A 25,815-nucleotide genomic window follows, 5' to 3' on the forward strand; every position below is an offset into this window, starting at 1 on the left:
AGTCATGTCAAAAATGTAGAAAAGACAAAAGCTTCCGTCTCTTGCTAGCTTTGGAAGCTGAGTCTCTAATTGATGTTTGTTACAGCTTTTTGCTGGGTACCTGGGGGGTAGACACAAAAGGAAAATGAGGAAAAGGGAAAGAAAAAGCTGTAGGAGTCTCCCAGTACACTTCCAAATCTTGGCAAAAGCATATATGAGGCAGAGAGCCCCATTGTATCCATTTCGCCCTCAGGCCAGCAGTCACTGCTTTGGCTTTATCTGCAGCTGGAGATGCCCTTAATGATGACTTTTTTGTCCTTCTAATTTTTAGCATAAGTTTTAAAATACGCTACAGTGTGTTTTACTGCAAAGTTAGTCTGTCATTTTAAAGAGAAACAACATGAAATATTTCATTCTAGTAACAAGAAAACAAGAATCATCATTTCTCTAAAGTGCTCTCAGGGCTCTGACAGAGGAGAGACGGATTTATATCTCCAGGAGAAAGCCAGTGTCTGTGTAGGAATCGCGGGCCGGGCTGCGGCTTCAGTTGTGCAGGGGAGCGCAACGTTTCCCAGCGACTCCCACCTCAGTGAATTGAAACTTTTGAGGTGCAAATTAACTCGAGGCTTGCACAGCATAACTAGAAACGTTACCCAGTTCTTTAGGCAAATCCTCAAAAAGGAGCCAAATCCAAAACAAGCAAACGCTCACCCCCAAAACCCAAATGGGCATCTGTCCAACCTCCTCGCCCCCACCTTCAGTTAATAAAGGCTAATTCAGGTGTATACAAAAGAAAGTTTTTATATAGAAGAAAGCTCTACATTGGGAAGATATGTAAATGAAAGGATGAATAACTGTTGACCTGGGAGGCTATAGTCCTCAAATGTCGCAACACTGGGCAACTGGACATTTGGCCGCCCTTATAATAGAGCCAACCTCTTGCCCATTCCATCCCGAACACTCAGTACCAAAAAGCTCCCACCATCTCAAAACTGCTCTGAAAGAAGAGACAGTGGAGAGACAACACAAGAAATAACATTTGAATACAAAAACTGGAGTCATCCTTGCATGATCTGATTTTTCCTGACTGTTTTTGCAGTTACTCAGCTCTGCAGTAATATGACCTAAATTCCACTGTAATGCCTCCCCGAGAGCCTGCCCCTCTCTGCTTTTATATAGGGCTGAGTCCTCCCAGTGGGCTCCCACTAATTTTAAGAGAAACTCAAAGCGGGGAGAGCAGGCACCTGAGCATGAGAAGCTTTTGGTGTATCAAGAGCATTGTAATTTTATTTTACTGTGAAGGTTCTGTTGAGTTGTAGAAAGACCAAACAAAAGTTGACATTAAAGCACGTCTTTGACACACGATCCAGTCTTCATTCTGTTTCAAAAGACTGCCCCGTAAATTCATGGGTTTAAAAGTAAAATATTGCTGAGTTGCTTGTAACCTAATTCTCACTCACATCAAATTTCTATTGACTTTCGTGGGAAGTTAGGCTAATGACAAGCGTGGAACTGAGGCACTTACATTTCAGTGAATTGCTTAAATGAAATAAAACCATGGTTTAGCAAACTTATTCCTACAACCGAGTGAAACTGTGTGGAAAGTACCAGGGAGTGGGGCATTTGCCTGTTCTAGCTGTAGGGGACAGTATTTTATTATCATGATTTGATCTGAATCTCAGTTGAGTGAAGCAGGGTTCAGCTGAAAGCAGCTGCATGTTTTGTGCAACAGCTTATCGTATCCTAACAGTGGATCGTTGCTTATTCAGTGGTTGTGAAACTGTTTGGTAATGACTTTTACTGCTCAAGTTAACTTTAAAAGACCCTGGGAATAAATCAAAGTTCATTGCTATTCATTTCTTTAGTCCTTGTAATACTTAAACGGTCTCAGTATCAAATGGGACATGTCACTGTTTGCTTTGATAATCTTCATTTATGCTGTCTTCAAATAATGTCTTTTGCTGAGACATCACATTCCTTGTTTTAAAAACCCTCTCTAGAAACTGATAAAATTGCATTCCAAGTGGCTCTGAGCAAGTAATGAGAACCGCCTGGACTGTAATAATTGTTTGCCTATTCAAGACCCAAATTACATTTGAGATCATTTGTTGCTCTAGTTTTGGAGTGGACTGTGCGAATTCTTGTTTTTAGTTTTAACCGCCAGCTTTAGAGGTGTGCAAATAAATATAATCTCTGTTCAGTAGGAAAGACTGGCAAAATGAAGAAAAACTGAGCTCAGTTTGTAGTCTGTCTGGGTAGTTCAAAACTTAAAGGAGTTTCTGTCTTGACCACACAGCTCTAATTTCAAGGCATCACCCCAGCGTGCTGTTGATAAATTATATAGAGTTATTTCATTATTTCCTTAATCTTTGGTCCTGGGTTGTTTTCCAGTTGTGCTCTTTTTAAGGCATCAGGTTCAATTACATTGAATTCTCTAAATATTTCATCAATTACTATGAGCACAAAGATAAATCGATCTGTATGTGACTAGTAGCTAGGTAAGACATCTCGGTATGTGGGCATTGTGTAGCAGTATATATTTTGTTCATTATTACAGGTTATTTTGCTGCATAGGTTTACTCTGTTGTTTCTTTTACTAGGACAGGTTGTACAGCTTCTTTCAGCAAACAGGCGTCTTAGAGTGTAACTGCACACAAACTGACTGTTATGTAGTCCAAGATTTTTATATTAAAAAGTTTAAAATTCAGGAAAAATTGAAGCGAGAACCTTCGTTAAAAGATAGAATTCTTCTGAGTTTATTCCAAATGCAGAAGGAATAGTTTCTTTTTTTCAGAATGACTGTGTTATCTTTTTTTATTTTGTTTTCTGTTTGAGAAATGATTTACTAAAAATATTAGCACAGACAGATGAAAAAAGAAACTCTTAAATCTACCCCAAGTCGTGTCTTAAGGGATTCATTAATATACAGCTAATATTGTAGGCAGTTTTACCTTTCACTTCTTTTTAGTCCACAGATTGGCTTAGATGATACTAAAAGAGTTATTTAAACTGAATATATTCATATAAGCTTTTAGAGCAGGCAGCTGTACATAGTAATTCCATTTACTGACTGATAAATAGTGGATCATGCATTTATATTACATGTTTATGCCTTTAGGGAAAGCTTTCATATGAGTACAGTGGAATTTTTTTCCCTCAAGGAAAATGATCGATGTGCAATGGTGTCTTACTTGTGGTTAAGCCAGACCAGTCTGATCAGCAGCCTGTAATCAGACCACGCAGTGAATTTCTCAGATGTAATTGTCCCAAAAGTCAGCGTTTCAACAAGGATTAATGTTACTATTTCAATTTTGACACTTGCAACATTAAGAATATTCATAGATGTTAACAAGAGGCCATTGAAGATTTCGACTTGCATTGTCCTTTCGTTTTAAAAAAGGGGGTTTTCAAAAGTACTTGGTTTTCCTTACAAGGCTTGTGAAACCTTGGACTTTCTGATATTAAAGAAACAGTCTGAAGAACATTGAATAGAACGAGTGAAGTCTCTTGCTGCATTTGTAATTTACCTCCTGACATGAAGGATCGTCTCACTTTTCACTTGTCACACTCATCCTCACCCGTAAATGATTACCCGTTCCAACACTCCACATCTGGGTGACTTTTCTGCCACTGCCATGTCTTGGGAGTCTGGGGGATTTATTGGGCAGGGGAATCCTAAGCCCTAAATAAAGAGATGGCCCAGATGTTCAAAGCTGCCCAATGGTCTCAAATGTCTAATGTGCTGGGGAAACTAGCCAGGACAGATAGCCTGTCCTGAAGTTCCTAGTCTGCAGTTGGTATATGTGGATGGATTTAAAATTGCGTCCATTTAACAACAGTGTAACTGGAGCTGGTAAGTTCGTAAAACATTTCCAAGGACAGGCAATAGGACCTCTAGGGGTCCCTTCCAACCCAAAACATTCTATGACCTTAGAGGGGCAGTGTGTATTTTGAATTGTTTTTATATGTTGACTTCACTAGTTCTTTTGATTTTTTCAAGGATCACTCAGAAAACCCTCTAGGTGCAGCAGTCACCCTGGCTCATGAGCTGGGCCACAATTTTGGAATGAATCACGACACGTTGGAGAGGGGCTGTAACTGCAAAGCGTCTACCGATAAAGGGGGTTGCATCATGAACCCCTCTACTGGGTAAGTGCGAGGGTAAGCACTGGTGAATTACAGTTATAGTGGAAAATTTTTAGTTTTGTTTTGTGTCTCAGGAACATTTAAGAGGAAAAAAGAAAACCTTTTCAACACCTGTCAAATCCTCTTGCAGTTATCCACCTCAAGCTGAAACAATTAAACTTGTTATCAGAGCACGACGCGTACCGTTGTACCTTTCTATATCCCTGTTACCAGAGTGAGAGACAGAAATGCCATAAGCAACTGGTTAATTTAAAAAAAAAAGCAACCAACAAACTGCATTGCAAGTGTTGAATCAGAATTTCACCTTCTCATCTTGCCAACTGAGTATCATAGTCATAATAGGAAATGAGCAGCGTCCCAAGGCCAAGACTAAGATGAATGTGTAGGAAATAAAGTAATGCAGGAAATATATTATTAGACTCTCTGTTAAGCCTTTGTCTTGTGCAGAAAAGGTTTTTACGTTTGCACAAATTTTTGCATTTCACCCCTTGTTATGAGTTTGTAGCACTATTAACACGTGAGCAAATTAAATCTGTAAAGTCAGTGGGGTTAGGGCTGTTCATGGACTGGAGGGAGATCTTCCAAGAAAAGGTATAAGACGCAATGGGAAATAAAGCCAGGGAACCCATGGTCACCTCTCCGAGTCAGTGCCGAACGTTTACTCTGCTGGTGATAAAGGCACTATGTCAACGGAGAAGCGTAGTGGTTTTGTAGACACAAAAAGTACAGGTACCACGACCAGGTAACTAGTTACAGCTTGCTGCTGTTTTAAAGTACTGTTAGAAACTGAACGATAAAATGAATGAGTTCTCCATGTCCATATCCAGACAAGAGCTGATAGGATTAAATTGATGTGAGAGAGAGTAGATTTACCAAAGCTTTCTGATGGTAAGTGATGTGCTGGGCTGGACTGCTTGCAGAAACGTTACCGCCTGTGACTGGAAGCTGGCAAGACCCAGCTGGACAAATATCTGTCAGCAGTGTCTTGTAGGTACAGCTGGGATTGGCCTTGGGGCAAGAGGATGGTCTGGTTGATCTTCCGATGTCTCTTCCAGCGCCAGCATTCTCTGTGTGTGCCTAAACTTCATCTGTTGCTTAAAAAATCTCTTCTGGGAATTGTGATCAGCTCGGCCTCTGCCTTCTCCGTGACTGCATGTTTCTGGGAAAGCAGGAGAGCAATCTGGGAGAGGCCAGGGAGCATTGGGCAGGATTGCTCCCTGCTGGTCAGCCTAGCAGCAGCCTTGGCCTTTCTTCAAAGGCATGCTGTCACCCTCCTTCAGGGCAGAACAGGGGATTCTGGCCAGAGGCCAAGCACAGCAAGTTAAGAGACAAACAAAAGAGAGTTGTGTGTGTGGAGGAGAAGGAGAGTGATTTCTGCAGTTTGGAAAAGAAAAATAGCTTGGCTCTCCTAAAACAATAGGTAGTAAATATCCGTATGGAAGTGCACTCTGCAGCACTTCGGGGCTCGTATGCACACTGTGACAACAAACTGGAACTGGAAACAGGATGCTGAGGGGAGGTGATGCGATAGCTGGGAAGCCGTGGGCAGGCAGGGCTGAGCTCTGGGCTCTCAGCTCCTGAAGGGTGCACGCAAGCTGAGTTACTGGTTGGGCATCCAGGTACTCCACTTTTGGAAATAAATGCAGGAGATGCTCTCAGGACAGAAATTTCTAGACACTTTCAGAACTCATCTTGCGAAGGTATCTCCAATGTGAGATTAGATAGCTCTTCCCTGGTTCTGCCTTCTGCACCAGACGCTTTTGAAGCTCTCCTCTGTGCTGGATGTGCCAGTCAGAGACTTGGCTCTGGGTTGGCTCGGGGCATGGACAGACCAAGGTTGTACCTGCTCGGGGTCTTCCTCAGATATGAGTCCAAGCAGCTCAGCTCACTTTGTGTTGGGGTTTCTGTAGCACCTTACAGGTTAAAGGCTGTGCTTTCTTCAGCAACGCTGTGCCCATGGGTTTGACGGTCTGGGGAGGGGGCCAAGAGGGGCACTTCAGCTTTGTAACGCTCTCTTCAGATTTTTACCAAACTTTATACACAACTTGTGCCTGAGGAAGAGCTGTGGCATTCACAGAACTGAGCAGGCTGGTTTGTTTGCAGTGATTATTGATTTATAAATGGAAATTTTAACGTCAGGTTTATAGCCTCAGGCTTTACCTTCATACTGTGCTGTCGATCTGTAATAAGTATTCTGGGAGAATACTTTACGCCTTAAGCCAAGCTGCATTTTACCAATCTAAAATTAACACTTTGAATATTTACCCAACATCTGACCAACAGAAGGATTCCTCTGAGCACCATTATTTAAGGAACACTGAAGAGTTTTCAGCTCTGGAAGTAGGTGTCTGTTAAGGGAATGCCAAATTAATATTCCCTAACTGAAAAACATTCTTAGAATAGGAAAAACATCAAAACAAAGAGCATCCCAGGGAAGCCAAATAAATTTAGAGAGACAGCCAGCACTCTCGGTATACTCATTGGCACTCTGTGCTCTTCTAATTTCTGTTGGTTTAAGGTAGATTTAACAAGTGCAAGGAAAAAAAAAAAACCTCTTTGGGCTGAAGCTGGTGTAAAAAGCACAAGCCCCTGAGAAGTCCTTATCTGATATCTAAAAAGGGTAAGAAATATCTAGGTTATAACATAAAAGGCTCTGTAAACTTAACTTTGGAGTCATTTGTGTGGGGTTTTGCAGCAAAAGGGCATGTTTGAAGGTTTTTTACTTAAAAGTGATTTCATTAATTATTGCCATCTTCCTTCAGTTCTTATGTTTCAGTCTTTGAAGAGGTCCTGGAAATTAGTTCTTGGTGGAAAAAGTCTCCAGGGATCAGTGTGGAATTTAAACTCTGTTGGATCTGTCCTTTAATGAGCTTCCTATAGCTTTTACTCTTAAAAGATACCAGCAAGCTGTGTACCAGTTGTGTGTGAGCTACAAATGCCTTAAAGACACGCTACTTTAGCAAAATATATTTTGTACGTCGTGGAATTAAGTATATAAACCCCAAAATTTGTGGCACTCCAGACCTTTTAGAGATTCAAATATCTGCTATGGAAATTACATAAATCCCACTGTAGAAGAGGAGAGTTTTGCTATAAAAATCAGATCAACAAGGAAATATTTAATACTAACACATTGTTCCCTTTTTTATGCATTCGTTTTAATGATATTCCTTCAGTTCCTTTAGTTCTTTTGGCCATAGACTCTTCCAAGCGAAAAAGAAGGATATATAAGGAGTCTTAAAGAGATTTGCAAATCTTTTTACGGAGATCACAGTATCTGAAAACTAAGGGACTAGGCTGACTCAGTGAGGCTATTGCAGTATTCCACTTGTTTTCCAAGTAGCTCTCTGAAGTTTCCACTCTTAGGAGTGAAAATGTTCTTCCTGACAGCTAGATAAATACAGAAGAGTTCTGGTGAAACCCAAGGCATTAGTCTAGATTTATACCCCTGCAACTAAAAGCAGAATTTAGCACAAACTGTGGAGCAAAATTGTGCCAATTAGCAGTGCTTGCTTATTTAAGATTTTTGGAAATGTGCTTTTTATGTGCTCCTTCATCAAAATAGACCACAGGTATCTCCATGGGGTTGAACCCGGGTAAGTTCCCCTGAAGCAGGAAGAGCTTAAAGGTTGATATATGCTTGAAATTTCTTACCAGCCTTAAACATTTTTAGTTATTCTTCTTCCCTCCTGTAAACCCAAGGTTTATACTTCCTCTCACCCACGTCTGTGTCCTTGCCACAACAGTGTGCTCTTCTGGTTTATACCTCGGTGACTTACACAACTAGCTTGTCATCAGGGAAGCTGAGCATACTGTAAACATGTTCTTCCTTCCCTCTAACAGAAAGTACTCCTTCATGCCTTTCCATTCCACTTTAGGTGGTAATGACAGACCAGGAATCCCAGAAAGGACAGCTAGTTTTACCAAGCTCATTCAGATGCTGATCCTACTGTAGTCTCCATCCCTTTGCGGAGTCCCATGACTTGCTATAATGAAAGCTTCTTTCCTTGTCATCTCGCAGTGCGTTGCTCTTTCCAGGATCAGTTCTTGTTGCTGAATCATCCCAGCCATGGCTAATTGAAATGCCAGGCAGGCTGCTAGGATAGAGCTGTTTGCTTCACCTCTCTTTGCACTTCCATAGAGAGAAGCAGGTTTTCACCATGCTGAAAGAAAAGAGGATGACGAGGAAAGGGCTGTTTTGTAGTCTCTCCTCCAGTCCCATTTGCACCTGGCTGTGGGAATGACAGAAATTTTCTCCAGGTCTGCCCTACTGCCCACACCCCATTTCCTTTGCTATCCATGAACTGTGAGATGAAATATTGACCTGGAAGGGTGCTTGCTTTAACCATCGGCTGAAAGCTGAATTTGCAGCTGTAAATCATGGGGGGCTTTTACACACCCATTCAGCAGACCCCACTTACCCCATTGCACTGAAACTACAAATGAAAGATGCAAACCAGCTTGGAGTTTGTCCCTGCGAACAAGGACAATAGCGGGAAGGCAGGATGGGTTTGTGCCGAAGAGCCGTGACTGTGTCTGCAAGGGGATGCCTTCAGTTGCCCTTGAAGTCTAACATCAAGAGCAGTCACTTTGTGTCCAGTCTCCCAAATCCTGCTGCACATCAAGGACAGCCTGGCAACGGGTCATGTAAGTTCACTTTGACTCTTACTTCTCCCTGGCTGTAAATTGCTTCTCTTCAAAGGCTGTGATGAAGAAAAGATGAAATAAATGCAAAATAATTGAAAATAACAAATCCTTAGGAAAAGAAAAATATTGTATGGGCTATTGTTTCAAGACATGAAACAAGTGGTACATATTTAGAAAGCACAAAACCCGATGTGTGAGAGAGGTCTTGGCCATCGCTATTTGCTCAACAGACTTTCGAATGAGAGAATTTCTCTTCAGAAACTTTTATTTTAACCTAGGCCCCTAGTAGACTTGTTTTTTCTCTGTTCCAAGAGTTGCCTTGTTCCAGGGCATATGCTGGTTTGCATGCCAGTGATGGCACGAAACACTAGGGACAGAAAGCCATTTGGTGCCGTGCGGTAAGGTCTGGGCCAGTAACATAAACAAGTAAGCAGCTTCTCTATGATAATTTGTCCCCACAACAACCACTCTTTGTCGTGTTCCTTTTAGAATGATGTTGCTTTGGAAAAGGCAAAGAATGAATTGAATCCCTCTATGTCTGCCTTTTTTTTTTTTTTTTTTCCTGTTCTTATCTTGGATGTTGTGTTACCATTTCCATTTTCACAGCTAGAATTTAACATCACTATATCTTTCTGATTTGGTTAGGTTTTAAATTCCATTTACTCAGATAAATATGACTGCATATGTTACAGGGAGGTGGAGCTTGGACTGTGGCACTGTGATTTCGTGCTGGTGGAAATGCCTGTGTCTCGCCTGTGCTGCAGGATAGCTTGGGGCTCTGCTCCAGCCAGGGAAGGGGTTTTGTGTAGTGAGCATAAGTGAAGAAAAAGGAGAAATGGAGTTGAGATCAGTTTTCTAACCTCTCGGCTATTGATCAAAATTTTAGAGGATTTTTATGGAACTGTGCCTCGCAGTAGAAAATAACAGCTAATTTTGAGTAATTGCCTTTCAATACACAATTTCACTTTAATTATTGAGTTTTTGGAGGCAGGGTTTGGGGGAGGAGAACAATTAAGAACAGAGAAAGAGCACATAGTAGAAATCATACAAATTATGTAGAAACATTACTGCTGAAATTTGGAGAAGACTTTTTTTAACCAATACAAAACCCACCCACAGTATGTTTTTAAGTAAAATTGGAATCTTTATGTTAGAAGTAAAACAGGTAGCCAATGGGAAGCTGCATATTTATGGCTGAGAGGGAGAGCAAAATATTATTTGTTAAGAAACGGCTGAGTGACAGTCCTGAATTTAACTAGTTGACTCAATCTAAGTATTACTGAGGAGAAACGTGGAAAAATTAAAGATGGGAAGGCTGAATTGAACTAGTTGACTCAATCTAAGTATTGAGGAGAAACGTGGAAAAATTAAAGATGGGAAGGACCATCAAGGTCTCTCTATTAAGGTAAAATTCAATGGTAGGTCAAGGGTATGAGAATTATAGAATCTGTGTATAGTTTCTCTTTCCAAAAGCCATCCAATGTTTCTTATCACCGCATTACACCCACACGATGAAATATGGGTTTGGGCAGAGAAATTGACCTGTGAATTTAAACCCCAATCTGCTTTGCTCCTGTGCTGCAGTTTACTTCCACCTCTGGTGAACTGGAATCGTGTTTTGTGGGGCTACGTGATAATGCCGATGATGGAAATCATCCAAGTTAAAAACAAGGCTTGTGGGGGCAGAAGAAGGTATACTAATGAGGATTATTTAGCGATCAATCTGGCAGTTCAGGTGCACACGTGTCTTGATGCAGCTGGCGTCACTGTGAACAGCAGGATTGGGTCAGGGTGAGGCCATGCTCAGAAGCTTCTTCATCTGCCTTGGCCACCAAGGGCAGTGTCTGGGGGAGAAGCACTCTATCCTTAAATTGTGTTACACAACTGATGCCCTTTGATGGTGCTGAAGGTCTGTTCTTCTCTCATGTATCACCCATTACCATTAAGGAGATGTAGGACAGGACTGCACATCAAAAGAAGGCTAGTAACAATAATGCTGATTTTTATAACGTCTAAGTATATATTTGTATGATAGATGGGTGGCTGATGTCTCCCGGAGAACCGTTTTGCTCAGTAGGGTTGGCTCTCAAAGGCTTTTGTGGGGAGTCTTCCTATGTTGTCATCTGCTTTTGTTTGATTTTTGTTTTTAAACTGCCATACAAAAAATGTATATACTTAACTGCATTATAACGGTGTAGTTAAACAAATAAACCATAGTTAAGCTCTATTAAGGACAAGTTAGGAAAGTACTAATTGTATGTGTCATTCATTGTATTAAGTATTAGTTCCAATCACATTTCTTCTTTTTGAAAAATTATCTCGAGGAAGCAGGATATAAGGTCACCTTGATTTTGGTTATTCAGACTCTGAACTGGAGTCTGCAGAACCGGGCTATGAAAACATACACCCTCCGGAGACTTCCAGCACGCTACCTTCAGGAGGCAGTCAGGTATGCCATGAAAACAGTAGTTTGGCTTTCGTACCAAATCAGCTTGAAGTGAAAACCACTTAGTCCAACACTTCACAAGGTAATTAAAAAAAATAATATTTAAAAAAAAAGCTAAAAAAAAGGCAAAATCTCATGCTAGAAATGGGACGGAAATCAGAAATACAGCGTGGGAAAGGACACTTTAAATTACTGTCTGCTTCTTTTTACTTCTTTCTAGACATCTTGCAGCATATCTTGTAGCTGCAGAGCTGTTAAACGTTAGATAATCCAACCATCATTAGTTAGCACAGTATTTCCTGACCCCTCTCGGTTTGTTTTCAGCTGTGCAGACCTCACTTTGCATTTTTCGGTCTGGCAGCCTAGAGACATTAAACTGTGGAGTCAGCAGAACTATCTGGAATTACCTCTGTTACAATTTGAAGAAAATGAAATTATCTTTAAGATGTAAACAGTTTCTAATTAAACTCTGAAGCTGTTTATGTTTCCAAACCAGTCTGAGCTGAGCGCTGCACAAAGACAGACTTCTTTGTTGTCTTTTCCTTTTTTTAATAAAGTTGATATACTGATGTAATAAATTGCTTATGACAGAGCTAGGTCTGTTGTGCCAGCAGTGCAACTGCTTTTTTAAAAAAAGCTTAAGCAACGTATCCCTATGCCCTAGTAATTTAGCACATTGCATTCTGGTCCTTCCTTTAGTAGGAAACAGCCACGAGATTACAGAATAGATTTATGTCAGCCTTTCACATGACTCCGAGTAGCCCCATGTCTGCAGTGCATTTGGCATTCCCTTTTGTTAATAATTCCCATACATTGCAGAGATATTTAGTTGTTGAAGTAAATAAGATCTGCGTTGAAGAATTAGTAGCGTTGGTTTCAGTGCGTTGCGCAATTAGCACGCAGCGCTATGGGGCAGGTCTTTCAGAAAAAGGTTTTCCTTTTTATTTTAGTTTGCTCTATCACGTTTCAGTAGATGTGCTGTTAGAAGTGAAAATATTTGGCTTTTCTGGTGTATTCTAGAGGAGAACTCATACAGATTTACAGCATGCATTTTCTGTAAGTGAAGCTGACAAGGAGAGAGGTTACTTCTCAAATGAAAACACATTTTACTTCTGGTGTGATTATTTATAGCAGATACTTAAGGACAAGTCGTGGTTTCTACTATGTGATGTATCCAGAATGACTACGGTTTTACTGGCTTGGATGCTGGTGTGAGAGAGCTCAGCTGCATTTTGTCTTGTTGGTGTAATATCCATAGAAAATATAGCTCTGTAAGGGACATTTTTCTCTTGCAGTACTGCTATTGCCATGACCCATGAGAACAAATCATATAAGGACATTTCCCTTTATCTTAGCTTTCTGTTTCATCAAAAAAACTTTTCAACCTGCAGGGATAAATCTGTAGCACAGTGCACGGAGAATTCAGCACATGATGTCCAGCTTTAATTGGTGTTAATGAATTCCAAATTCCCAGGTATAAATGGAAACATACCTTAAAGGGCATATTCTTAAAGTCACATGAATGCTCGTTTTTGAACATGTGTTGTATGCCCTGAAGCACTTTAAGGAATTTATGTTGACTTGGAAGGCTGAATCACTAATTAAATGATGCCTACAGCTGCATTTGCCACAGTTGTCATGGGAATCACAGAGTCTTTTGTGCCTGGGATAGACGTGCAAAATGTTTGAAATCCAGAGAGGGAAGACGTCCATTTTACCCCAACAATTGCTTCCTGCAAAGTAATTCTTTTTCTTTTCTAATGTCAAAGCCTATTACAAGGTCCCTGACGCATTTACTGTGGGATTCTTGTGGCAGAAATGCAGGTAGGCTCCATTTCAGCTTTTTAAAGCTGAATGGCACAGCCCCAGTGGTGAGATGAAGATAAGCAACCACCTATTGGAGTGTAAAGTCACTGAAAATAAAGAGGTGAAATAACTTTGGTGTCCTAGGGAGCCTTTCAGGCTGCTTCTAACATAGCATGGAAATTGCCTTCATCTTCATCATTGATGTTCTCCTGGCAGCCGACCAGCACTAGATGTGAAATCCAAGCTCCCTCAGCATTGGTAGGAAAGCTCCTATGGACTTCAGTAAGGCCAGGATTTCATCAGGATACCTATGGATTCCTTTAGATTTCTCAGAAGCCTTTCATTCCTGTGAGTGAAAGTTCTAATTTGCTCGCCTAAGGATCCCTAGGTCTCAGATAGTGGCTGGATCCATTCTTTTCTCATGGCTTGAAATACCGATTGCATACAATGTCGCTACTAATCAGTTTATTTTCTTTGTTCAAGCTCTGTGAAATAGAAAAGGGAAGCTAGAAAAAGTGATTCATTGCTATTTTATATTTATGAATTTTTTTTGAAAGAATTCCACTTCCATTTGTTGGAGGTGATTTAGGTGATATGGGATAAACTGCTTTTTTCTCAGTGCTTGTCTTGTAGCAGAAGAAGGTGGAAATGCTGGAGGAATGCAGTCTGATTTCTGGCACTGTTATGTCTCACTTATCTTTCCTTTGGATCTTCTAAAAGACAAAAAAAAAATTGAGCCGTGCTGCTTAAAAGTTGGATACTCCCATCTTGAGGTCCTGATTTATTTTGAGAGCAGGTTGTACAGACGTTAAGTGAAATCAATATGAGCCTGTCCCCCAGGTAAATATTATTTCCAGCTTTTTGCAGGGCTGAGACGTTTTTCTCTAGCACCCGCGTCTCTCCGACCTGCATTTCCATAACCTTCATTCTCTTGGTGCTTCTGCTACTGCTCTTCTGTCTACATCTTGGTTTAAGACCAACTTTTCTGATTGTCTTAAAGTCTTGGCTTCATCTGTCTTTATTTACTGATTAACTTGGCCGGGGATTAATCCAGCCATGGGGGGGGGCTTAACAAGGAACATAGTGAGCTGTTGACCATGGTCTGTTAAGTTCCTTGGCTGCACACCTGCATCTTAGTTGCATTCAAAAGTCAAAATCTTAATAGAATATACACAAAATGATTAATGAAACTTAAGCAAAAGCAAAATTAACTCTTTCCTTTATCGCTTCTTCACGTGCTTTGTCCAGAGGGCTGCTTCCAAATCTCTTCTACCTGGCCTGGGTTCCTCCTTGTGGGGTCTGGACCTCCTCAGAATCTTTTTCCCTGATCTTGCTATCGTTTGATCAGCTCACCCAATGTGCAGGCTCATCCTCGCCCAAATCCAGCTGCTGAGGCCAAGTACCCACAGCATGGCAGGTCTTTAAATCGAGCTGGCCACACTGGTTACATCAGCTGGGAGGATAACCATGTATGCTTCTTCCATTCTTCAGGGTGCAGTATATCACAAGTTGTGTTTAGGATACACACAGGCAGGACAGGAGCTCATACTGGTGAAAGAGGGAAATGTCCATAAATAAATATCATAGGTTGATTTTTTTCTGCACTGCAGACCTTTTTGTTTGGTCTGCTTTGTTTTTTTTAAAATTCTTTTTTTCTTCTCCCTCACTCAAACATGCTCTCTACAAAGTGCTCCTCTCAAAACCGAGTTCCCAAAGTCACGTTTATGTTTTTTCTCCCAACCTGCTCCTGACCTATTTAAAAAACAATTCCAAGGTTTTTCAAGGGAGAAAACCATAATGCAGTGGCCAAAACCAAAATTTGATTGTAAAATCATGTTGGAAACTAAATGAAGTGTCATCATGATGTGGCACTGCCCTAGCATTTCAGGCCAGGTCAAACAGTACCTGTTATCTAACCAGAAATCAGTAGGAAGCTGATCTTCAGCAAGGTATTTTGAGCAACAAACTGGACCATTTCTTTTGGCTTTGTCACGTGCTGGGGATTTGTGTTTTGTGTGACAAATTTAAACACAGGGCATTCTGGTTGTGCTTCTTATCTACAGTTTCCTTCATTGCCGCAACTGCCGGCAGGCACAGTATGCCTGCTGCCCCGCTTTTCCTTAGCCTGGGACCAGACCTGACCTGGCCTTTTCATCCCCCCCTCTCTGCTATTCGGGGCTTTTTTTTTTTACTTTTACTGTAGTCAGCATTGGGGTGACCTGAAATTCTAAGTAGTAGATTGCGAAACCTGAACTCTCAGCAATCCAGCAAGTTTTTATTAATGAGGTAGTGGTCTAAAAGGAAACAGAGCAAAAGATGAGCCAGAGGCAAACTCAAACTGATTATAGCTACTTTCCTTGGCTGTCTGGTTTCCAACGGGAAGAACAGTTGTCTGAGAGTTCAATTCCCACAGAGCTTTTGCAATGCAGATAACTCCAGCATATAGTCAGAATACTGTCAGGATTGATAAATTGATTTAGTATTGCTTCACCCCCGGAACACAGAACACACAATAGGCCTCTCAACAAGAAAAAACTTCTCTGACCCTACATTTGTCAAAGGAAAAGTAACTGCTAATAATGTTTTATTTGGCAGTTTTGTGACTGCAGAAATATCAAGCCATGAGAGTGTATACTGTATAAAGCCATTAAGTTTTGTTCCTTTGCAGAAAGTACTTTTCTGAACCATCCAGCCGTTTGTTTCATTGCTGCTTTCTGCCCTGAAGTCCCCCATTCAGTATTATAAATCTGCCTTTTTGAATATTTCAGGTAGTTAAATTTTCACCTTCCGTTTAATGGGAGAGGTCAAGTCTCAGCTGGGGCTATGGGAATCCAGTCTAGGCACCTGAAGTGAGATGACTTGAGCGCATTCTGGGAATCTGCACTATCCCTAGGGCCAAATTAAAATGAACCTAAAGCATTTGTGTGTGTGAAGTTTAAACCTTTACTTGGAAAGACTTTCTTTTCAATAACCCTGGAAATTTCATTGTAGCACGACAAGCCACTGCCACTACAAATCAATTAAATTAACCACTAGTGTGACGTACGCACGGCTATTTATTGGAATGGTAAAAACTACCATGTAGTGAACATGACAAAAGCTGTAGGAGAAATCTAGGCTTGTTTTTAAATCACTGACCATGAACTCAAACAGCAAGAGCTTTGATGTCATGTATAACTACATGGCCCAATTCTGTGCTCTACTTTACTGATGCTCTAGGGATTAAAACCATGAAAGAGGAGCAGGAGAGTGAAAAATAGGCTAGAAAAGTAAGTATGAGTTGTCAGACATCTAGTGCCTTTTGAAGCAAACTTCTCATTTCAATATGTTATATATAAAACCACTCTACAGTTTTAGCTAAACCCTTCCAATGCTGCCAAAAAAGGTATATCCCAATAGCTCTGGGACCAGTGTCTTGTACAAAGCTCTGTCATGTGCTCATTGCAAGGGCCTGCACGTTTTCTGGGAGCCCAAATGATCCTCCAGTTTACCCTCTCCTCCCAGTTGTCCTAGGTGTTTGCCATTTGCAAAAGCTTTGGATGGGAGAGAACCTGCAGATACCTTTAGGGTCTCCCTTTATTTTGCTTGTGGGATCTACTTTAAAACTGCATTTGTGTCTCTCTCCCTCAAAAGTACTTACGAATGAAGACATTGTTTAAATACTAGATTGAAAAGCTCCTCAATATTATCCCACTTGTCTAATTTTAAACAATTGTTATTAAAACAGGAGGCGTATGAAATAGTGTGTAATGACAGAACTTGCTACACGAAGAGATCTGTAGTATTTGAACACCTATTTCAACGTAAAAGAAAACTGGATTTTATGTCCTGCTTAATCCCTAATTTTGTGAGGTTCTTTATGCTTACTAATTCATTAACATACATGCTGTACAGCATAGCTGAAGTGTCAAAAAATGTCATCTAATAGCAAATGCGGTTTCATTCTAGTAGGCTCGTATCTCTCGGGAGACCATAAAAGGTTGTCTTCAAGAGATGGAGAGCGGTAATAATGTCTAGAAGGTTAAAACCAAGGGGGATGCTTTTTAGTGGGAAAGAATTATGTCAATTAGATCAGGAGTTAGAGGAGGCTGGAAAATTGTCATAGTTCCTTGAAATCAACATCTCACTGGGTCTAGAAACAGTCATGTTGCTCGAGCTTCTACCTTCTAAAGGTTTATTTTTGTGTTTCTCTACTGCTGACATTTTTTTCCTGGAAAAATCACCTATACCTGAATTAACAAAAGAAGTCCTATATCTATTTTTTTAAATTTAAACCCCCTTATTTTTAGGTTCCTATGTAAGACTGGGATATGCAACAGAAATCCTACAGGCTTGTGCATAAGTCATTCTGTAGAGTCTGAACAAGAGGGAGCTCAAACTCACATCTGCCTCCAATAAATGGATCTGAGTTGCTCTCCTCCTCTCCTGTTGTGAGCCCCTGTGCAGCCAAAAATCAAGAATTTTGGAGATTAAGGAGATAAAGGGTCCTAGGATCGAGACAGACACAAAGAACCTGCGATGTTCAGTCCAGGCAAGGTGTTGTCATGGAAAGTGTTGGAAATTCAGGTGCTTGACTAGTGAAATATCTGACTCAGAGGGCTGGGACCCCACACCCCTCTTGTCTTCGAGCACCTTCATGCACGGCTGATGCCTTAGCTACTTCCAGATATGGCCTCTCAGGCTTGATTTTTTCATCATTCTGGACAAAACCCAGTCCCAGTTTTCTGCACCTTTGGAAATTAGCTAGTCAACAGTTGTTTCAGTAAATATACTCTAGAAAATCAAAATGCCCTTTTAAAATTAATATAATCTCCGATTATCATATTACCTCAGGGAGGAAGGCCTGGTGGTACTTAATAGAGCTCTTTGGGGCTGTTGTGCATTTTAATTGAGTGAATAATTGTAAAATACTTCAGGGCCTTTTGGTAAAGGGTTCTGTATAAACATTCCCATAATGCTGAATAATCAGGTTGCGATAGGAACTGGAATAAATGAACCCTATAAATAGATATATAATTTTCATATACATATAATGTATGTGCGTATATATACCAACATTTTGGAGAGAACAAGGCAGTTACTTTATAAAAGTCCTACAGTTCTTGAATAAGAAAAAAACCCTGAGATTGGAGAGCGGTAATCATAATCAAAATGTTAGTTTTCAAGATATTGTGAACCTGCAATTTATCCTCCTGTGCAACGCATAGAGAATTGCCAGAAGCATTGATGGTGTTACCGCTTCAGTGATGTTTCTTGAGAAACAGCAAAATTATCTTGTGTTCTATGGTGGGAGAACACGGAGGAGGTAGATCCAAGGGACTAAATGTTTAGAGACCTGAAGATGTAGATAGACGTGGTTTGGAGGAACCAAGGGAGTTTCACTTCAGATGGCTTTCCCAAGGTATTGCTGCAATGCAGTGGTAGGGTTTGGAATGGAGCAGAGATCTTCTGCAGCCCAAGTCAGTGCCCTTCCAGGCATTTTCCAGGTGGAGCAGTGGGAGAGAACGCAATGGTGAACGTGGCTCACCAAGCCTCGGCGGTGGTAGTGGTGCTAGGTCTGTAGCTGATCTGCTGTGTTACCCTGCATGAATCAGTAGCCGCTCTGTTTCTCCGGAATGCTTTGGCTGTCTGATCTCTGAAGAATATAATTTTCTGGGGCAGTGACTCCTCTGTTTCTGTGCTTGTACTCTCTCGTTATTCAGCCCGTTAGGAGGGGGAATGCCTCTGAAATGGAGATGGTGGGGATGAACTTTTTATAGTTCATGCAAAAAAAAAAAGCCTATGCTGGGCAACGCAGTCCTCATACAAAGAACTCTCTATTTTTAAAAGGGACTTGACACAGTGATGATGCCACTTCACTTAGTTAATGAAAGGAGCCATCTAATACAGGCTAAATGCAAAACTACTAAAAGGAAACTGGCATTTGAATGGCTTGAGTGCTTGAAATATAAATGAATGGGACAAGACCAGACTCTGTTTCTAAAGGAATCAATTATCAGGCATCCTCTTACTACTGTGAAGCTCTCATTTGCAGGAGCAGCCAAAGCTATTTTTGCTGGGAGCAAGGATATTCGTTGCTTGAGATTAAGCACATCTTCGAAGCACCAAGGAGACACTGAGGAATGCTATGGATTCAAGAGGGGTAGAAAGACTCTGAAATTATTTTCCTTGCTGTAAACCCACTGAAGAGACTGACGTAGTGCTGGGCACGATTTGAGTTCTGTAGAGTTGTACCCACAGCCAGAATGGTTTGACAAAATGATCCATTGTGTATTAAATCTACAGAGTCAAACGTAGAAAATGTGTGGGCTATTCAGTGTCTTAGAATAAGAATTAGGTTGGACTAAAGTTTCCTTTCTCTTTTCAACTGCAGAAAATTAAGGATCTGTAAAAGAAAATGTCTTGAGTGAAGGATAATGGAATATACTGATTGCTAATGAATTTTTTGCTTCTGGAAGGTTCTCTGATGGCCTGTATGAGCTGGTAGCTGGGGGGTTTTCCAATAGGATAAGTGTCTGAGCTACCACAGAAAGCAGAGGTATCCCTGTTTAGCAGGTTACTGAAATCTTGGAGACAGGTCAAGGACTGACTTTACTGTGAAGACCCCATTACCTCTTCCCACCCAAAGATAGTCCTTCCAGGTGAGATCTGAAGCCTCCAAACCTTAATCTCTTTAACAGGGTAGTGCGAGGAAGCTTGCTGCATTTGTTCAGGGGACGAGTTTCTTTCACATGACCGTTACTTCACCATTTTTCACAAGCTCCAGATTCACTTAAACATCATGCATAATGCTACTGACATCTGATATCTATAGCTTCCCTTCCCAGCTGCCAGGGATTTCATGCTTCTGATGAAACAGCTTTAAAATTGCAAAGACAGCCAAAATGTAGCCTAAAATCGCAATGATCAAATGCTGGGGCTGTTACAAGGGATTTTTTTTTTTTTTGTCAAAAAATGAAGAATGGTTGTGTGTCAGAATATCACGGTATTAAGGATCAATTATGTTTCCACTGACATACCGACTGTTGTCGACTGATGTGGGATCTTCTGTTGCCTGGTGCGGTTTACCCTTCAGTTGCTCTCTGATTCCACTTGGTGGGTTCATCTCTGGTTGCATATTGCTTTATTTTGAGCTTGGTTGGTAAAGAAAAATGTTTTCAGAAAATTTCATCAAATAACATGTGCTGCACTGATGTCAGCTGAGGAAATCAGCGTCAAGAGCAGGAAAAGCCAGAAGATGAATGGATCTCTTAGTTCAAAATAGGAAACAGCTTGAAGTTCCTTTGGGGGGAAACAGAAACCTCATTCATTAACGATGACATTATTTCACCTCTGGTACAGAGTAAGGATTCTGTTCTCCCGGTGATGGACAGACACATCTCACATTCATGCAAATGACCCTGAGCATTCAGAGATACAAAGGAACAGCCCTAAAATATTGACGGTTTTGTCTGGTGAGCTATTCTCATGATCCATGTGTGGCTGAGACATATGGCAGAGGGAAAAATGCATTATTTGTGTCCCTGAATTGATTTCAGTCTGTGTAAGGTATGCGTGTTTCCCTGTCTCATCTCAATGGATATCAAAGTAAATCTGTGTCACCGAAGAGAAGGATCTTGCCTGGTTGATGCAGTATTCATTTGTTCGTACTTTGATATGAGGATCATGTCTGATCAAGCACTCATATATTTTGTGCAGGATTTATCAGTCAGATGTATCTAGGTTTCTGGAGTTTTCCCTGGTGTTTGGTAGTCGTGTACATCCATCTACTTGTTCATAGTCACGTACACAAAATTTTTGTGGGGTTTGGGTTTTTTCCAATCGAATTTAGAGGAGTTTGTGAAGTCTGGTTAAGAACATCTCCAATTGCTCAATATAAAATGGTCAGTAGGAGATTTCCTGAGTGCCTTTATGTTCTGTTCCATTACTCTGCGTACCTTCCCTGTGTTCCCTTGGGGCCCAGAGCTGCAGCTAGCAGCCTGACTCCTGCCTCATATTATTCTGAAATTTCTTTATTTATCTTAGACTCTGTCATTTTGCCTAAACATTCCTATTTTCCAGAAATCAGCTTTTAAAGTGGAGATACCTATTAACTTTCTGAAGTCATATGCCAGTGAATCACAGAACTGTTTAGTTTAACTAGACAAGTCCTATCGTGATACACGAAAATTATTTCCTTCTTCAAAGCCATGTTTATTTTCTTTTGCAATGAGCTGGCTGTTTTATTGCGAAAGAATCTGTAAAGGAGGTAATTTTAAGTAGGCACAAAATAAATTCTGTTCTGTAAGGTGCACATAACCTTTCTAGAAGATCCTAATTAACCTCCTCGTGTCAGCAGAGGAAGGTCTATTGCTTTTGTAATTGTCGAGCCTGTCTTTTTTTTAATAGGCATGCTCCCTTTCGGACACCTATAGGCATCGTCATCGACAGAGCAAGTTTTCATTTCAGGATACTAGAAACAACGGTAGATTCATCGAAGGCTGAAGTTCAGCAGTGCAGAACTTCCAACTGTTATCTTGCTTGTCTGTAACGATTATGCCCCTACAACATCTGAGTGGTACAAAGCATTTAGTGAATAAAACCCAGTCCTTACTGGGTTGGCTCCCTGTGCTGCCATAAGGTGGAATTACTACTGGACCACAGAGCAGCAGTGATGAAGGTACCAACTCTTGGGGAAGATGCTGGTTTACGACTTGGTTGTGATCCAGATTCACCGTAACCCTGTGAGCATCTTGGTGCGGAGAGGGCACAGCAGACTTTAGGATGTGACGCTGATGGCCACATCCAGGTGCCACTTTGTCTCACATCTGTGAATCAAACTGCAAACATTCATTAGTGAAGCTGGAATTAAGTCCTCCAACAGAAAAACACAAATTATCTGGTGATATTTGTACTACACTGGATCATTTTGATAACACTGTTTTCCAAAAGAAATCAAAGCTGCTATGTGCCTGCAAAATGTGCCTGCCTGTGCCAGGCCAAATCCTGCTCTCAGCAGTGCAAATTCAAAATATGGGTATTGTCAGTAGTGTCTTACAGTCATCCCAATTTAAAATAAGAACTGTATTTGCTTTAATAATGCAGTTTCCCAAGCTCAACTTTGATGAATTGCAGAAGCAGGCTCTTATCAAGTAACTCTGTGGTTTTCTCTCTTTTTTTTTCCTGAAAAGAGCAGGAAGTTTGCCATTCTGCAGAGCAAGATGAATGAATTTGTCATTAGAGGCTGGATTTTCCAAGAAGGATTAGGGTGTTCTGCAGTCCTGTAAATGCGGGAATCCTCCTTGTAAGCCCACTATTTCTTTAGGCTCATGATCAAAATTTGCTCTATAACTACATATGCAAAAGAGGGAGAAGGAATCTGAAACATGAACACCTAACAGCAGCTACAAATTTAAGTGAAAATGATGGAAATTCCCTTACTCATAGTCAGAAATTATTAACTGTTTTTAGCATTTCACAGTGAATTGCTATTTCTCAGCCCTATGTTAAAGGGTGAAAAAAATGCACAGAACCTTCTTGTTAGTGCACAGATGTGCTGAAAGGTCACCAGCATGACAGGAGAGAGATGTTTTCATCTGATAATACTACCTCTGCTTTCTTTCTCTGTGAATTTTTTTTCTAGTTATCCATTTCCCATGGTATTCAGTAGCTGCAGTAGAAAGGACCTGGAAAACAGCCTGGAAAAAGGAGTGGGGATGTGTCTCTTTAACTTGCCTGAAGTCAAGGAGTCCTTTGGTGGACAGAAGTGTGGGAATGGCTATGTGGAAGATGGAGAGGAGTGCGACTGCGGGGAGCCTGATGTAAGACACCACCTGAGAATTACTGCTCGCCTCCTGTCTGCGGGTTTTTAACAGGAAAGACGAATGAGAATTGGTTTGGCACGTTTAACGCTACCTGGTGTAAAACAGAGCTCTCCTTTCACTGCTTCTATCTTATCGGCTTAAACCTCAGAGTTGCTTAAATCTTGACTTGCATTTGAGTTGCTAAGGTTCAGGCAGGGCTTTAGGCAAGAAGGTGCTCGGTTCGTCCTTAGAGAACAAACTCTCTCGTGGCTTGTCCGACAGACTAACCATGACTAACTGCCGTGTTCCTAACAACACAAATTCCTTTAAGTACTAGCTAATAAGCTAAATTAAAAAGAAATTCATTAACATCGTTCAAATTTCTCAAGACGCCTTGCATTAATCGAAGGTTTGTTTCCATATATGAGGAGCCAATCATATCTTTATATTAATATAAATATAAATAGTTCTATAAACATTAATATTGCCTAGGTATTTTTTCATTGCAGACAGCTTCAGGTTTTAGGTACAAGACCTTCCCTCCCTCACTATGAGATTTTTCTTTTCTTTGCTGCTAGCCAATTACCTTACTAACAGAAATAGCCTTTGCTGCCTCCCAAAAAGATTGCTACTTCTTCAAAGATCATTCCGTTTGGTTTAGTGAATGTGTCAGAGGACTGCTCAGATCAGGAGGAGATAGGCAAAACCTGGGGGTCAAATAAGATCCGAGCCAACATCCTTATCCCTTTGGCTTCTCGTGCTCATTGGCTGTATTGAACTTCGCTCAGATTATCTGAATTAAATACATCAACAGATGAGGGATTTGTTTCCTGTGATAAATATGGTTCTGCAGACAAAATAGATTGGGGCAGTTAAAACAGTGAGATATTGCTGTATCCTGTCTATAACAGTGTATTGGATTTACACAAGCCATAAGGATTTCCTGACAGTTCACTCATTCTTCAGGGTAACAAGGTTGGAGGAAGCAGGCTTATCTTCTTGTTTAAAGTCAATAGAGTGCAAGCAGCTTGCAAATGTCTTTCTAACCCAGTTATCTTTCTCATTTTCACTTTCCAATGTTAGCAATACCTTTTCAAGTCAAAGCCACTTAACATCAGCAAGCACTGGCTTGATTTGCCTCTTCTTTCTATGTTTTTCCTTTTTAATTATATTGGAATACTGCAGCTTGGGCCCAATTAAATTAATTTGGAATTTACTGCTATAATCTGAGTGGCACCAGAAAACCCATTAGATTAGTTAATAATTCACTGCCCAGTCATTTATACCAGCTGAGTTTTGTCAATACTGTTGCAATATTTTGTGGCGTGGAAAGCTGTACAGTAACATATGCTAGTTGTATTTTACCAGTGATCAGAATTCAATACCAGTCTCCAGTCTCCATACGTAGATGTAGGTGGTTGGTAGGGATATTTCTCTGTTACTCGAAGTAACGTTAGCCCCGTGTTGAGGTCTGTGCTCCCTGATGCTCCTTAGCGGTAGGACAGCAATGGATTCGTAAGGATGGAGAGTCGTGACTGTAGCACACCTTCCACCCTTCAGACAACTCTGGAAACACGAATGCAGTAGGGACTGGTTGGCCACCTCCACCCACACTACAGTCTCATATGCATCAGGCGCTGGTCATCTTCTCGAGTATAACGGATGCTGGCATGCCCACCGCAAAGCAAGAGTGTAAGACCTGACCAAGGATGGTATTACCAGTTAAGCTCCAACTTCATTTTGGATTCTATTACCAAAAATGTCTGACATGCTACAGTGTCTCTAGAAGGAGCATTAATGTAGATTACACATGGAAAGAGAGAAGAAGGGGGGGGGGAAAATAAATAAAAAAAAATCCTTGGTCCCTGAGAACTGAAAGGTGACAAATGTGGTTAATTTTATAACAGGCTGCAAGGGGGATCAGAAAACTACAAACTGGTAAATCAGAAGTCAGACAAATTACTTCCAAATGTAATTAAGAGCTAGTGCCTGAACAGCTGTGACATGCCAGGGATGAGTCAATACAGCTTTTGTGCCAGGAAATCTTGTCTTACAAACCTATCGCCGTGCTCCGAAGGACTTAATAAGTGGATAAAAAGGGATGATGCTGTTAGTGCAGCCTGTTAGGAGTTCAGAGAGGCCTTAGACCAAAGCCTTTCACCAAAGCCTCTTTAGGATACTAAGCAGCTGTAGGATGAGAGAATATTGCATGGGTGAAAGCTGGGTTAAAAGGTAGGAAATACAACCAGGTATAAATCATCCATTTTATGCAGTGGAAGGAGATCTGCTGTGATGTACCCATGAGATATATCCTGGGGACCATGCTACTTGGCATATTCATAAACAGCCTGGGGAGAGGAATAGTCTTGAATTTGCTGATGATATTGGTTGGGATGGTAGAGATGAAAGCTGGCTGTGAAGAACCGCAGAGGAACCTTCTGAGGCAGCTGGACCGAGCATTAAGATGACAAATGGGATTCAGGCCCAAATGATGCCCATTCCAAACATCCCATACGAGATGATGGACTCTGAGCTGACTCTGACCATAGAGGAACAAGACTTCATACTGCAATAAATAGTCTCATGAAAATGTCAGCTCCGTGCTCACGAGTGGGCTAAAAGGTAAATAGGCTGTTAGAAATTACTAGGGAAGAAATAGGAAAACAAAACAAAGCACCAGTAGCCTTCTATAAATCTGCAGTGTGCTGCAGCTGAAACTGCATGTGCAGTTTTTTCCTACCCCTATCTGATGTCAGGCAGGATAAAGGCGAATGAAAAAGGTTGAAATAAAAGCAATAAGATGGTTCAAAGTTTTGGAGGGGCTCTGGCTGGAAAAGGAGAAAATGAAGGAAAATGTGACAGAGGCTGGTAAAATCGTGAGTGACGTGGAAAGGGTGCGTAGGGAGCAATTGCCCCCCAACAGGAACTGTGCATAAGAAGTTAGAAAGCGGCAGGTTTCAAACAAGCAGAAAGAGCTGCTCCCCAGACTGTGCCAGTTACCTGTGAGTT

At 41.0% G+C, this 25,815-nt stretch overlaps 1 protein-coding gene across 1 annotated transcript in view; it reads left to right on the forward strand.

Annotated features, from left to right (window-relative positions):
* Positions 1-25,815, forward strand: part of ADAM12 (ADAM metallopeptidase domain 12) — a 191,025-nt gene that overhangs the window by 136,431 nt on the left and 28,779 nt on the right. Inside the window, exons 11-12 of the mRNA XM_009634874.2 lie at positions 3,980-4,128; positions 22,647-22,824. Coding sequence (XP_009633169.1) covers positions 3,980-4,128; positions 22,647-22,824 — 327 coding nt within the window. The remainder of the gene's footprint in view (positions 1-3,979; positions 4,129-22,646; positions 22,825-25,815) is intronic.

Source organism: Egretta garzetta, unplaced genomic scaffold, assembly GCF_000687185.1.
Source record: "Egretta garzetta isolate BGI_Z169 unplaced genomic scaffold, ASM68718v1 scaffold152, whole genome shotgun sequence".
NCBI classification, from domain to species: domain Eukaryota; kingdom Metazoa; phylum Chordata; class Aves; order Pelecaniformes; family Ardeidae; genus Egretta; species Egretta garzetta.